This window comes from Leopardus geoffroyi, chromosome D1 (assembly GCF_018350155.1).
Source record: "Leopardus geoffroyi isolate Oge1 chromosome D1, O.geoffroyi_Oge1_pat1.0, whole genome shotgun sequence".
Classification (NCBI taxonomy): domain Eukaryota; kingdom Metazoa; phylum Chordata; class Mammalia; order Carnivora; family Felidae; genus Leopardus; species Leopardus geoffroyi.
This window is the reverse complement of record NC_059329.1, coordinates 110,359,510-110,374,369: the sequence shown is the minus strand read 5'-3', so window position 1 is coordinate 110,374,369 and position 14,860 is coordinate 110,359,510. Positions and strand designations below refer to the sequence as shown.

The 14,860-nt window shown below is 60.7% G+C and overlaps 1 protein-coding gene across 5 annotated transcripts; it reads left to right on the top strand.

Annotated features, from left to right (window-relative positions):
• Positions 1-954: 954 nt before the first annotated feature.
• Positions 955-10,708, top strand: CLCF1 (cardiotrophin like cytokine factor 1). 5 transcript variants are annotated; one of them, XM_045486033.1, is made up of 4 exons: positions 1,191-1,481; positions 4,085-4,275; positions 7,300-7,466; positions 9,292-10,708. In XM_045486033.1, the coding sequence occupies exons 3-4, from the start codon at positions 7,314-7,316 to the stop codon at positions 9,784-9,786; spliced, it is 648 nt and encodes a 215-aa protein (XP_045341989.1). In that variant the 5' UTR covers positions 1,191-1,481; positions 4,085-4,275; positions 7,300-7,313; the 3' UTR covers positions 9,787-10,708. The 5 variants fall into 5 exon arrangements, with proteins under 5 accessions (XP_045341985.1, XP_045341989.1, XP_045341984.1 ...); XM_045486029.1 differs by lacking the exon at positions 4,085-4,275 and having other exon boundaries at positions 955-1,481; positions 8,877-10,708; XM_045486028.1 differs by lacking the exon at positions 4,085-4,275.
• The last annotated feature ends 4,152 nt before the right edge of the window (positions 10,709-14,860 follow it).

Genomic DNA, 14,860 nt, shown 5'->3' with positions numbered 1-14,860 from the left:
AGTCGTGGACTGAAGAATCTGATGCTGTTGGGGGGCGCGGGGAGGAATCACCTTCCAGGGGTTGGCCCACCACCACCTCTCCCACTTTGAAAAAACAAATAAAGGACAGAAGCAACTTATTACCAAATGGTTTAATTGGTGGTCTGGATCTAGAGTACTCAAGCCTTGGGGACCAAATGACTGTCCCCCAAGAAGTCACCAAAAGGAGATGTCTGGAAGCTCCAGACGGGGAGAGCTGTTTCCTCTGCACTCTCCCTGGCAGCTCTCCGTCGGGGGGAGGGGGGCGGGGGGGGGGAGGAAGGGGGCAGGAAGGAGACCCTCCTGAGAGGGTCTAGGCTTAAGGGTCCCCCAGGTATCCCACAAAGCAAGTCCCAACCCAGGCCTGGGGAAGGAAGGAGGGAGAGCACTCCACAACACCAACAACCCCAAACCCCGAAGGCGAGAGAAAGCCAAAAGTCTTTATGGGGAAGCGTTTCACAAATGGGGACTCTGGGTCTGTCCATCGCCTTGAATGGGAGCATTCCCGCTGAGTCACCCATGCAGCCTCTGGTGTTGAAACTGGTCCGGTGCCTCGTGCTGATTAATGAACTACAATTCCCCCACCCCTGTGCGCTCTCCCGGCCGCTGGGAAGAACGAAGAACCTAGTGAACCTGAGAGAAAAACCCTCGGCCAAGGGCCCTCTACTCTCCTCCGAGCTGGGCAGTGGGCCTGGGGTGCCCTCTCCCTCCCCCGCCCCAGGGGGCATTGTGAGGCCGTTAGTCACCTGCCCCAACCCCAGCGCCTCACTCAGCCCCAGCTTTTGGAAATGGGACTGGCGGCGGGACAATAGGCCAGGGGGGCGGTCAGCCCAGACAAAGGGCAGCAGGAAAAACACCATCACTTGCTACGAGGCCAGCTCGCTGGCATTTGGGAGAATGTGTCATTGCATTTACTCAGGGGGAGGGGGAGGAGAGGGAAGGTTAGAGATGAGGAGTCCGAGGTAGGGTGAGAGCAGGGACCCCGCACCCAGGGTCGACGCCGTCGGAGAAGAAAAGGAGAGGGCGGCCCGCTCCCCCCAGCTCGGGGAGTCTGCCGGCGGACTGATGCCCTCCCCGCCCCCTCCCCCAGGAGGCCCAGGGTGGTACCGCCGCAGCCTCGCCTCACCTCACCCCCCCTCGGTGTTGTGGGAGGGAGAGGAGCCCCAGAAGCCCTCCCTTCCCTCCTCCCCCCTCCTCCCCCCACCCCGGGGAGGGCCGCTACAATTTGTGGTTACAGCTTTACACGTCAGAAAAAAAAAAAAAAAAAGTTTGCAGAATGTCCCACACCGAAAAAAAAAAAAAAAAAAATCCGAAACCGAGCGAAAAAAACCTGCGAGTGGGCCTGGCGGATGGGATTATTAAAGCTTCGCCGGAGCCGCGGCTCGCCCTCCCACTCCGCCAGCCTCCGGGAGAGGAGCCGCGCCCGGCCGGCCCGGCCCCCAGCCCCATGGACCTCCGAGCAGGTAGGAGCCTGGCGTCCGAGGCCCCGGCCCCCGCCCCCGCCCGGGAGCCGCGAGATCCGGTTCCCGTGCTTCCCCCCGGGAGCCCCGAGCCGGGGCCGGGCGGGGGAGCCGGCAGCTACCCCCGCCAGCAGGGCTCGGGCCGGGGGGTGGGGGGGGGGTGGGGGGGGGGGGGGGAGGCACGGCCGGGCGCCCTCGAGAGGGGCCGGGCGGGGACGCGGCATTCCTGAAGTCCGCTCGCCGGGGCCAGGAGGTGGCCGGGAGCGCGGCGGGAGCCCGCGCGACCCGCTGACCCCGGGAGCCGGCAACCTGGAGCCCCAGCGAGGCGGGGTGCCGGGAATCCCGGCGGAAAGAGCCCCGCGCGAAAGTCGGGGAGAGCGAGTCCCAGGCGGGGAGCGGGGCTGCGGGAGGAAGACGCGGCGCGCGGGGAGGAGGGGGCCGGGGAGGAAGAGGGGAGAAGGGCGGGGAGCCCGAGCCCGAGCCCGGGCCGGCGGGAGGCGAGGGGAGGCCGACACCTCGGGCCCGCCGCGCTCCCTCCCCGGCCCGCCGGGGAGGGGAGGGCGGGAAGGAGGGCGGGCGAGAGGAGAGAGGAGGGCGGAGGGCAGAGCCGAGCCTGGCTGGGCCGGGCCGGGCTGCGGGACTCGCGGCTTCCTCGCTGCGCGCTGCGCGGCCGGAGCCCACCATGCTGCCCGCGGCCGGGGAGCCGGCGGCAGGTAGGGCCCGGGCGGCGGGGCGGGCGGCGGCGGCAGCGAGCCCCCCCCCCAACCCCCCCCCCCCACCCCGGCCCGGCCCGCCGTGGCCTGGGAGTGATTAGTGCGGGGGGACGGGCGCAGCCCGGCCGGACCGGGCAGGAGAAAGCCCGTCACCGGCCGGGGAGCGGCGGCGGCGGCCGCTCGGCCCCGGCGGCCCGCGGGAGGGCGGACGGGCAGGGCGGGGAGTTGACGCGCGGGAAAGGGCAGCGGCCCGGCCGAGCCCGGAGCCCGGCGCCCCGGACCCCGCCCCCGCCCCCGCCGCCGGGAAGGGAGCGACCGGGCGGGAGCGGGCCGGGGGCGGGGCCGGGGGCGCCGAGGCCACACAGGGGGAAGGCGCCGCCGCCGCCGCGGGGAGGGGGCCGGGAGCGAGAGGTCACCGCCGAGGGGGAGGGCCAGCGAGCGGCCGCCGCCGCCGAGTTCTCGGGCCGAGCCCCTCGAGGGGAACCCCGGGTTCCCCCCGCCTCGCCAGAGCCCCATCTCTTTCCACCTTCCTTCCCAGTTACTCCACACTGCGCTCCAGAAGCCCTCCCCACAGACCCCCCAGTCCCAGAGGACCCCGTCCCAGTTTCGTCCGGTGCCCGGTCCGGCCCTCCCCGCTGGGGTAGGAGGGAGCTGCCGGGACGGGAGGGGAAGCTGGAAGTCCCCAGCCTTGGAGAAAGGTTGTGGGTGAGGACGCCGGACCCACACCTCTGTCAGGCACTCTCTGATCCTGACCTTGACCAGCTGACATCTCCCGGCTTTCACAACCCCCACAGACCCCCTTTCCGACTTGGAGCACACACTGCCCTTCCCTGGGGACACAGGGATACATTCCTCTGACAGACCGGACACCCCCCCCCACCCCCCACCCCGCAGTTTGGCTCTGGCACCCTCACTGCCCTGAGCCCCGCACTCAACCGGAGGAGGAAACAGGCAGATGGCAGCAACTGTCACCTAGCAGCCCCCCCACCCCCCGTCTCTCTCTCTTCCAGACTGGTCTAATGGCTCCCTCTCCCCTCCACGGAGCCCTGCACTCCTGCCCCGTTCACACTTGTGCACACCACCCAGCCACACCAGCTACTTTATTGGTGACACTTCACATTCCTCCCCACAATCCCACCTGCCTATTCACACCCTGGCTCCTGCCCTCCCTCCCAGCCCCTCCCACGCCTCTGAATAACAACACCCTTTCAACCCACACGCTGGCCGGGACTGTTTCCTTCACTGGGTCCCCCTGCCTGGCTCCCCGCCGGCTGCCTCGCCTAGCTCCCCTGGCTTCATCCTGTGCCCCTTGGGAACAACTGGGGTCCTCTTGGAGCCCAGTCCAGAACCCCCTCACTCGGCGACAGCCCAGCTCCTCTGTCGGTACTGACTTTACAAGGCAGGGCAGCTGGCCCACTGGCCTGCTTCTTTCCCTGGGCCTCAGTTTCTTCTGTCATTTAGGCTGGAAGAGAAGGGCAGGGAGGGGGCTGCTGAAGATGACAGCAGAGGTGGAACCCCACGCGGTTGGGCTGAGAGGGACGTTAGCGTGCACAGCACAGCCCTCTCCTGCGAGCCCAGTCATGGGTTGTGGCAAAGCTAGGTCTCCGGACTTCTGGGCCTATGTGGACTCGCTCACTAAGCCACTTCTCAGTGGCCTGGGGCACAGGGAACCAAAGAGAGGACGAAGGGGAGAGAGGACGGAGGGAAGGGCAGCCAGCCAGAGGACAAGGAAAGATGGGCTATTTCCGTGGGCCTTTCCCTGAGGAGGCAGGTCAGGAGGAGCCCCTGAGGGTCATTGCCTACAGTCTCAGTGCCTGGATCTCACACTACGGCGGACACACCACCCTCTAAACCACTTCCTTCCCCCAATTCCCCTCAACACATCCCTCCAAGGTCGCCAGGAAGCTGGCCCTGGTCTGGCCTGAGGGCATCCCAGGTGCAGAGTCTCCTGGACAATTGTCTGACTCACCCTGGCCACTCTGCACGTGTGCCCTGCCGAGCCCCCGACCCTTGCCGGAGGAGTTCAGCCTGGAGGACACAGTCCAGGGATCGAGGGGCAGCTGGCTAAGGACACGTGGACCCTGGTATGCCTGCCCGTGCAGCCGTGTCAGGGTGGCCGTGCGCTTGCGTGGGCTGAGTGTGTGTGTGTGTGTGTGTGTGTGTGTGTGTGTGTGTGTGTTCATGAGGGGGGCCTAGGTTCTCAGGGCCCAGGGATCTGGATGGAATTAGGGGCCGCTGGGGCGGGGGGCCAAGATGGGGGGGCGGGGGGCTCCAGCAGGAAACGTGAGCTGTGAGCTGCACTCATTAGCTCCTCACGTGCTCAGCCGGATTTATAAACACAAGGGAAGCCGGGATGTAAACAACAGTGGGCAGCAGCCAGAGGCAGAGCTGGGGCGGGGGGCTGGGCTAGGGGCCAGGACTGGGGGAGGGGGCCCGGTCCACCTGCACACCAGGAGCCTGGAGAGAAGGATGGGAGAGGGCTCCACGATGCCCACCTAATGCTCCCTCCTAGGGACGCAGGTGAGCCCAAGCCTCACTGAGTTCCGGGGCTCACAACTAAGCCACAGGTGTTCTCTGCCCCAGATGGCCGTCAGTTTGCCGCCTGAGATATGGGGACATCTTGCCCAGAGTGGAAGCCAGAGCCTAGAGCCTAGAGCCCTGTCTCCTTTCTCCTTCCTAGCCTCTTCTCCCTCTAGATACCTGAGACCCCTTCCTTCTTACTGGTTCTCTCCATGGGCCGGTCAGTCCGATCTTTCTGCAACTTCCCCTGCCCCCCCCCCCCCTCCCCGCCTGCAGTGACACAGTTACCTCAGAACTGAAATATTCCTGGAAACACCGGCCTCGTCTGGTTAATTTCATGAGCCGTTTTTCTGCCCAGATGACTTAGTTCTTGTTTATCCAAAGGCTTCTCCCCCTGCTGTCCCTGTGTAGGGAGCCAGTTCTCCCCAGGGATGTGCCACAGGGCCCAGAAGAGGAGGGGAAAACAAGGCCCAGAGCTGGGTTCCTGACCTGGTGCCCCCCCCGCCCCCCCCCCCCCCCACCACAGCAGAGGCAAAACTCAGTCCCAGAACTATGGACCGAAAGGCTGACCAAAGCAAGGTCGGGGAAAGAGGTGAGCCCAGCTCCCAATGTGGGCTTCAGCTGGGACCCTCAGCATGCTGCTAACTGTGAGTGAGGCCAGACTCAGTCCCGAAGAAATCTACCTGAAGCCTGGAAGGGCTGCCGCTCGCCTCAGCAGGTCTCCACCTCCAAAACACCCCATATTGTACCCTTAGGATCTTGGAGGTGACTCTGCCAGATATCCAGGCTGAGGGTAGCCCCGGGCTTCGTGCAGAGAAGGGCCTGGAGTTGTCTCGGAATATGAGGAAGAGTAAATAGAAAGGAACACAGAGTCGGCAGGAAAAGGCCGACCGAGGAAAGAAGCACCAGGAGGGAAGCCGCGGGCTGCAGATGCGGACAAGGACAGGGGAGCAGTCATGTGCCTGACACCGCGCTCTGTCCTAACGCACGCACGCACCCATGCACTCAGACCAAGTCCCTCGTCCCTAAGAACAGGGTCTCTGAGACCGATGTTCCCCCCACCCGACCCACTCCCCTGCTCTATCAGTAAACTTGCCAGCCACCACGCATCTTAGTGAGTCTAGACTGATGGCCTGGGCCGCTGCGGAAGTCCCCACCTGACCCCTACACTCTGTGAGAGGCATTCTGTACAGTTTGAGTCTTAAGCCCTCTCCAAAACCTTGACCCAGCATTATGACTAACTCCAAACTCCCCCTAACTCAGTACAGTCGAACTGTCAAACCCGTATCCAACTCATTTCTAACTATCACAGCAACATATGTCATGATAAAAATTTGAAAGTCGAAAATAGAAAGTAGAAGAAACGACTCATGAGCTCAACACCCACCCAAGCTTAAAACCCAAACCAGCCCTACCCTTAGTGACATGCCATGCATTACCCCATCTGACATCTAAATCAACACATTAATAAACCTTAGCCCCAGCCAACCCTGTGCCTGTCCAAACCTCACCACATCCCCCAGCTAGACTCAAACCTCAACCACACTCAGTCAGCCAAATCCCCATAAACCAACCTGAAACTTTAAAAGTAACCCAGTCCTTAAACCTAACCTAGCCCCATACCAATTATAGCCTTGCCCTATCCTAACCCTAATTGCCTTTACCCAGTCCCGGGGCCCACTGACTCCTGGCCTAGTGCTCTTTACCTTGGCCCACACCTAAAAGCTGGGAAAATCATGTTTCCCAACTGCCTATGGGTATCTTCACATTGTCAACCCCTGGCCTCTGGTATCCCAGGATGTCCAAACTCTCCAGCACCATCAGCTGACAAGCCAAACCCATCAGATACATCATATTCCCCCTCTTTCTCTCTTTCACATCCCCACCCCGACCCTCTTTACTGTAGGTTCATCAGAAGACCTCACTCAGGTCAAACTTTTCCCCATCCAACCTCCTAGATAAGAATGGGACAAACCTCCACCCCACAGCTCCACACCCAGGAATCCTGTTCAAGAATGTACCCACCACTGGCTGCATGAGCCAGCCCTCTGTCCTTCAGCCTGACCCACGTGATCTAACCCTACCCCTTGCCTCCTATGGCTCTCTGTGTGGACTCATCTCAGGGCGGCCTCTCTCGTGCCCTTCCCAGGGCTGACTGCTGGCAGCTGGCAGAGAGACATGTGCTGTTTCCCACCCCTTGGCTCCCTAAACTGCAGAGGGTCTGGATTCAGAGTCCCTAGGCCTGGCGCCGTCCCTCCACGTACACACACATACGCATTGGCATACGTATACTGGCTCTTTCTTAGCTGACACACAAATATGCTTTCCGATATGTACTGGTAGATACACACACAGAGGCCAAGTTCTCGTCCTCAAACACATACATGCCTCCATACACACACACACACACACACACCCAGGCCAGGAACGCTCCCCTCCTCCATCCCCCCTGCCTCCCATCTGGCGGCCCACCCTCACCAACCCTGCGCCCGGCCCAAGGTGGGGACAGACACCTGAGGGGCTGCCAGCTGGGCATCCTCCACTGGGCCTGGGCCCGCCCTCATGTTTCTTGCCCCTCCTGCCCGCAGGGGACTCGTGGGGGATGCTAGCTTGCCTGTGTGCTGTGCTCTGGCACCTCCCTGCAGTGCCAGCCCTCAACCGCACAGGGGACCCAGGGCCTGGCCCCTCCATCCAGAAAACCTACGACCTCACCCGCTACCTGGAACACCAACTCCGCAGCTTGGCTGGGACCTACGTGAGTATCCAGGGCAGCTGAAAGGTCTGGGAATTGGCAAAGAACGAGGAGAGAAGACGGTGGAAGAGAGGCAGAATGGTGGAGGGGTCCCGGCGAGCAGTGGTCACCAGGGGGCCCTTTGGTTCCAAACGGTCCCCATGTCTGGCCTACCTCCCACCCTTCCCTCTGAGGTGCCCCCCTCCTTCCCATCCCTGGCCCCAGGACTAGGCATGTGGGCAGGCCTCGCACCCGCCTTGGCCCACTGCCCCACTGGCTGCCGGCCCAGCCGCCCGCCTCCCCCTGGGGGCCGGGGAAGTCTCTTCTGTTTACACCGTGTTGTGGTGTCTCTTGCACGGGCGGGGCTGGGTGGGGATGGAGGGGCCCCACCTCCCATGCCTGTGTTCCAGCTCGCCTCTGCCCCAGACCTGGGGCCCTGCTGCTCTGGACCCATGGGCCTCCCTTCTGTCTGCCTCTCCCATCCTAGCTGGGCCTCCTAGGGGGGACTTGGGGGAAGGGGGCTGCGGGGAAGATAGGCCAGTAGTGGCAGGAGGTTCAGGGTGTGGATGGAAGTTGTGCCATAAGGATTTGGGGGCAGTCCAGAGGTGTTCAGAGAGCCCAGGAGAGAAGGAAAGAGGGTCAGAGTTGCCGAGGACCATGGGGAACCGGCCCCCTCTTCCCGTGTTCCTCTTCCACATCCCAGACCCTACTCTGGAGCCAGGGAAAGAAAGGGGAGGAGGGTGGCGGGGGAGCTGGCTGCAGCCCCAGGATACACCGAGGAAATTAGTTTGTCTCTGTGCTTGTCAGCGTGTGAACCTCCCCCTGGGCCCTTGCCTATCCCAGGCCTCGCCCCTCTCCTCTCCCTTTCTCTCCAGCTGAAACGTCCCCCTCAGCCCTTTCCCTGGGCCCCAGGCCTCTCCCTTGAGGGTTGGCAAAGCTCTGTCCTCTTCCCTAGACTGCCTCCTATACCCTTCCTCCTGCCCAACTCTTGAGACTGCCTCAGTTTCCTCCTTCTGCAGCCCTGCTCCTAGGAGCTCTTCCTTGGGGGGACTTGCTGCTTAGTGAGTACCGTCTGCCCCCTGCCCTTCTGCTGGTGGGACCAAGCGTGTTGGGAGGCAAATGGAGCTCTGATTCCCACGGGCCCCTCTGCCTTCCCACCCGCTTTTCCCTTCCCTGGCCAAAAACCTTTGCCTGACTCTGCTACCCCCTCTAGCTCCCGACCCTTTTTCTCTCCTGGCCTTCCCTGCCAAATTTCTCGAAGGAGTGGTCTACACCCTCTGCCTCCGCTTCCTCTCCACCCACTCACTCCTTAACCCCCTGCAATCTGGCCTCCAGGCCACTGAAACGGCTCTCTCCAAGGTCGGCAGGCACCTCCTTTCCGCCAAACCCAACAGAATTTTCTAAGGCCCATTCCCCTTGCTCTCTGTTTTGCAGCCACACTGTCGAGTACTCCTGCCTTCTCGAACTCCTCTTCTTGGCTCTGCACTCTTCTGGTCCACCTTCCACCTCTGCGGCCTGGCCACCTGGGTCCTTCCGGCTCTTCTTCCTCTCTGCTCTGCCCCGTGGTGGGCACGCTCCCAAGGCTTGCACACACGGCCAATCAGCACGTCCTCCCCGAGTATCTCCTGCGTGTTTTTCTCTTCCTACACCTCTCATCAACCCCCACTGCCTCAACCGCCACCTCCATGCAGAGGACATCCCTGGAGAAACTTAGGGGAGGCCCTCGCACAGAGAGGCCTAGCGAGGAGATGGGGCCAGTGTCAGGGGACGCAGGAGATAGGAGCTTTGGGAGCAGGTTATCTCCCGGTGGCCCTCCTCCTCCTCCTCCATCGCCCTCTCCTTTTCACAGCTGAACTACCTGGGCCCCCCTTTCAACGAGCCTGACTTCAACCCACCTCGGCTGGGGGCAGAGACTCTGCCCAGGGCCACTGTCAACTTGGATGTGTGGCGGAGCCTCAATGACAAACTGCGGCTGACCCAGAACTATGAGGCCTACAGCCACCTTCTCTGCTACTTGCGTGGCCTCGACCGCCAGGCTGCCACGGCCGAGCTGCGCCGCAGCCTGGCCCACTTCTGCACCAGCCTTCAGGGCCTGCTGGGCAGCATCGCGGGCGTCATGGCAGCTCTGGGCTACCCGCTGCCCCAGCCTCTGCCCGGAACCGAGCCCACCCGGGCCCCCGGCCCTGCCCACAGCGACTTCCTCCAGAAGATGGACGACTTCTGGCTGCTGAAGGAGCTGCAGACCTGGCTGTGGCGCTCGGCCAAGGATTTCAACCGGCTCAAGAAGAAGACGCAGCCCCCGCCAGCGGCGGTCACCCTGCACCTGGAAGCCCATGGCTTCTGATCTCTGACCTTTACCGCCTCCTCTCTCCTCTCCTCCCTCAAATCCTGCTCCCACTCTGGGAGGGAGAAACCCGTATGCCAACATCTGTTGAGCCAGGAGACAGAAGCCGTGGGCCTCTGGCCCTCTCCGGACTTGGAAGAGGGCATGATCGACAGGGCCTGTCCCCTCCCCGCTTTCCAAAGCCCTGCAGGTCTCTTCCACAGGGAGGAGCGCTCCCGGGGGGCAGTGGTTCAAGTTGGTGCAAAGGCTCTCACAGCTTTCTGCTTCCTGCCCGGCACTTGCCGGCGCCCACACGGCCCCTCACGCGGCACTTCCAGGAAGCATGCCCGTAGGCAGGGAGGGGGGCCACCGCAGCATGTGCCTTTCTGGGGCGGGGGGAGCCCTTTGGCCGCCCCACTCTCCTTGGATGGGCGCTGTTCCCCTATCCCCAAGTAGCTCAGTACATCCAATTCAGGAAACACACACGGCGGCAAGTCCAAACGGGAAGAAACGGGATTTAAAAGCGGAAGAGGTGGGATCTGCATTGGAGGTCATACTAAAAGCATAGGGGCAGGGACAGAGCGGACCCATGGCTCACCAAGGCAGTCGGTGGCACAGGACGGCAGCCAAAAGGACCTTGCCTTGCATCTTCTTGCCGGCATCATGGTGCCTCCTCTCCACCCCCTTTCCAGGGTATCTGTGGGTTGCCCAGGCTGGGGAGGGCAACCATAGCCACAGCCACAGGGTTTCCTGAAAGTTTACATTGCAGTAGCATTTCGGGGTGCGGGGGGCAGCTCCCCCAGGCCCTGCCCCCCAGCCTCACCCACTCATGACTCTAAGTTTGTTGTATTAATATTTATTTATTTGGAGATGTTATTTATTAGATGATATTTATTGCAGAATTTCTATTCTTGTATTAACAAATAAAATGCTTGCCCCAGGACTTCATCTCTTTGCTTGGCCTGGTGCTTCCCCTCCCGGGCCCCCGCGTGCCTGGTGGCTTGGAGCCTGGCGGTCCAGGGCAGAGCTCGGAGAGGCAAAGAGCTTGGGGAAGAGGCTCTGCCCTGTCCACGGAGCGCGGTGCCCACAGCACACTCTGTTCCTCCACCCACGGTGCGTCCCTTTAGTCCTTCCAACATCTTCTTGTCTGGCCGCGTGTCTTCCCCCTCCCGGCCTTTGCTCAGCCCGCCTCCCCTCTCTGGATTACTTTAAAGGTCTCATAGGTCTCTCTCCCTGCGAAGCTGTCCACCTGCACCTCTGGTCAGCCACGCGCGGTCAGCCCTCAGCTTCACCGGGATCCCCATCTGTGGTGGCCCCCGGGGGCCCCCGGCAGTGACCCTTCCCTTCTCAATACCCTTCATCTCCTAGGGAGCGTGACTGACTGTGGCCACGTCACAAGTCTCAGGCGTGACTCTACTCCCTTCTTGTAGACTCTTTTCAGTGTAAGACAGCAGGTTGGGGGGGGGGGTGGGTAAGAGAAAAACTCATACTGGTCTGCAAAGCGAATGGTACAGATGTGATTCAGGGATGACCTCAGCTCCAAGCCCAGCCTCACGGCCTCCTAGCTGAGTGACCTTGGACAGATTACTTAAAGCTCTCTATTCTCCGATTTCCCCATCTGTGAAATGGGGGTAATTAAATACCCTTCTAAGACTGTTTGAAGGATGAGAGAGACAATAAAGGTAAGGTGCCCGGCCGCAGCCGCAGCCGCAGCGAATAGTGATCTGATCTCCAGTTATTTGTGACAGACTGGCCTGCACTGACACTCACGTGAAGAGCCACTGGGTCAGCTAGGGGGCTAACTGCTCCCAGGTAACACAGAGGTATTTCACCAGGGCCTCCGCGAGACAGTGCCCTAAGCACAGGAAGTAACAAATGATGGTGACGTCAATCAGTTGACGAATCTTGCAAAGATCTGCCCATCACTGCGCCGACTGGAGTAGGAAACCCAGCAGAAGTCTGAGACCTGACTTGGCTCCTGCCCTTATGGAGCCTGCGATCTCTCCGGGAAGAGAAGACCAGCTGACCTGAAACTACTGACAGGTGCGTGAGCGTAGGTGCATGAGCTATTGGACTTGCTTGTGGGCGAGCCAGGTCCCGCTGAATGTCCCAGAGTCACCTGGCCCAAGTTGGAGGGAACATGCCCCGCCAAGGGGTCCGGGCCCTTCAGGCGGACATATCTGCCCAGACCCTGTCTAGATATCCTGCGGGCCTGCTTTCTGCCTAACAAGAGAGGGACGAGAGGGCATCCGGGCTGTCTCCACGTCGCAGCAAAACCTAGCAGCCTGTAATGTGCAAGGCAGCAAACAAGGGGGCTATGCAGAATACAGGAGAAGGAAGGTATATCCCATACCACTGTACTGTGTGTTTCTTAGGGGCAGACTCTGAGTTTTCCCCACCTCTCTATCCCAGTTCGGGCTCAAGCCCACGGAAGGTGTTCAGTTAGTGTGTCGAACAAAACACTCGAGAGAAGGGACTGGGACTCCCCCCGCCCTCCCTTGCTCCAAATGCTAGAATCCAAGGCAGAATTGGACAACTGTGGAAAGACACAGGCAAAATACTTGGAAGTCAGGGAAGGAGCGATCGCGTCCCTTCAGCGAGGGTGCTGGTCTGTAAGTCCTCTCAGGGAGGCAGGGGTGTCTGCAGCCACCACTGTCCTTCCAGTGCCCAACACACAGTAGGTGCTTCTGCACAGACTCTCAGGGTCGGGTATGGACAAGGGCAGGGCAAGGGTCAGTTCAGTGTGTCTGTCTCCCTTGTAAGCAGATAGCATCTCGAGGGCACGTTCCACAATTTATTCATCTTTGCATCCCTCTAGCATTTTAGCACAAAGCCCTGCACCGAACTAAAGTACTTGATAATTTAATATAAGCCGATTTAAAGAGTGTCAAGACAATAGTGTATGAGAAGCCAAGAGAAGAGAGTTTTAGGGAGGCAGCTGATCAACAGTGTCAGATGCCCCAGAAGCGCTAAGAGAAGAATTTGGGGGAAACCCACTGGGAAATTGGGAGGTCACAGGTGACCTTTGCGGGAGCATTTGGGAGGTAGACTCCAACTGTGAGATTAAAGGAGGGGGTGAGAAAGAAGGAAAAGGGGTGAATGTATTCTCTCAGGCATTTGGTGGCAGGATCAAGGAAGGTTTTTTGTGTGGTTGGTTGGTCTGCTGTTGTTTTTAAATTTTTTTTTTTTCAACGTTTATTTTTATTTTTGGGACAGAGAGACAGAGCATGAACGGGGGAGGGGCAGCGAGAGAGGGAGACACAGAATCGGAAACAGGCTCCAGGCTCTGAGCCATCAGCCCAGAGCCCGACGCGGGGCTCGAACTCACGGACCGCGAGATCGTGACCTGGCTGAAGTCGGCCGCTTAACCGACTGCGCCACCCAGGCGCCCCAATGCTGTTGTTTTTAAACAGAAGAGATGTAAACGTGAAATGGCTGCGGGAGGGGTGGGAGCTGGAGAAGAATGGAGAGGGACAAGCAGAGGAAGGGAATCAAAAGGGCTGCCGGCCAGCCACATGGAGCCAGGCGACACCAGCACACACATCTCTGTCGTGGATTGTGACACCCCCTAGCAAGCCAGGGATGGCAGGAGGAGAGGACAGGGTGAAGAGAGGGCACTTCCCAAGGCCGAGGACTGACAGAGCAGGAATGGCAGAGACTCGAGGGTCAGAGACTCCAGAGAGCTCGAAACGGTGCTTCTGAGTGGCCGGGAGCTGCGGCACAGGCGGGTCTCAGAGCCGGGCCTGCAGCAGATGGAAACAGAGGAGGAGAGCAACCGGGGAAGGACGGGCAAGCACACAAGTTCGCCCGGCTGAGGACACAGAGGGGGCGTCATAAAGAGTAAGGTGGGGGAGACGGACACAGGGGACAGCTGAGCCGGAAAGGGCATCTCAGAGTCTGAATTCTTGAACTCTCCCCCAGATAGCCCCCTACTGATGGTGACTGACGGTGTCGGGGTAGGAGCCCGTCCTTTGGGTTTTGGAGCTTCGGACCGTGAGCAGGTGGCTCTTGGTAAATGACAAGTCATCAGGCTCTTCTATGAGTCCGTTGTTGGTTCTCCACCCACCACTGCTCTGGGACCGGTGGTGAGTCTGTGTCGGTTACTCAGGTTCCACCTCTTAAGGGTGGCCTTAGCGTCAGGGGCCCAGGTACGCAGAGGTCAGCTTAAAAACCTGGAATGCCTGGGGCCTGCGGTGCCATGGGAAGGAGGACATTGTCTCTGGAAGTCCTTCTGTCCCGGGAAGGCTAGGGAGAGTAGGAGGGAAGGAGAGAAGCTCTCCTCCCCATCCTCTCCATCCAGACAGCACAGAGCGGATTAGGAAGCTCGGCATCCTCTTGGGTATCTGGAAACGCACCCGTGTGTGCGAGGATGGGCACGAGTCGGCGAACGGTCCCTCGGGAGAGGCAACTTCGGGGGCAGGGGTGGGAGTGGGTGTGGAAGAGGTGGAGGGTGGCCAAAGGCCGGTGACGCCTTGCCAGCTTCCTGCCTTTGCAAAGACTGACCCAACATCCAGGACTCAGGGCCCTCGCAGTAGGTGAAGAGACTCATTCAAGTGCTCGTCTTACAGACACGCGCACACATTCGCCCACTCGCCACAGCCACCCCGAATGGGGAAGGGCCAAGGGAGGCCCTTGTTCCCCTTAACCTAGAGGGTAAGGGCCAGTGATCCGGGCCCCTGACTGAGTGCTCTGATGGGTGGTTCCCTCTCAGCTCCCCCTTCTTCTCTGGAGCCACAACTGTCCCTGCCTTTGTCCCTTCAGTTCTTGAGCTCCCTGACTCAGCCTGGTTCCCCAGTTCCCAGCAGTAGACAAAGCCCTTGTCAGTGGGGTGGGGGTGGGGACAATGAGGAAGTAGCTGTGAGCTTTAGAACCAGAGTTCCAGCCCTTCCTCTCAACCTTCAGGGTCTTCCAGCCTCCCTAGTGCAGAGGTCACCTCTAGGCCCCTCCCCAACTTGCCCTGACCTCTAAGGCCTGGCCAACCGGGTGGAAACGAACTAGGACCTTCCTCCCAGCTAGACAAAGTCTGACACCTGGTGGCCAAGGTGAGAAATGGCCAGAAGGATCCCTTTACAACTGTTCCCAGAATTTCTCCAGG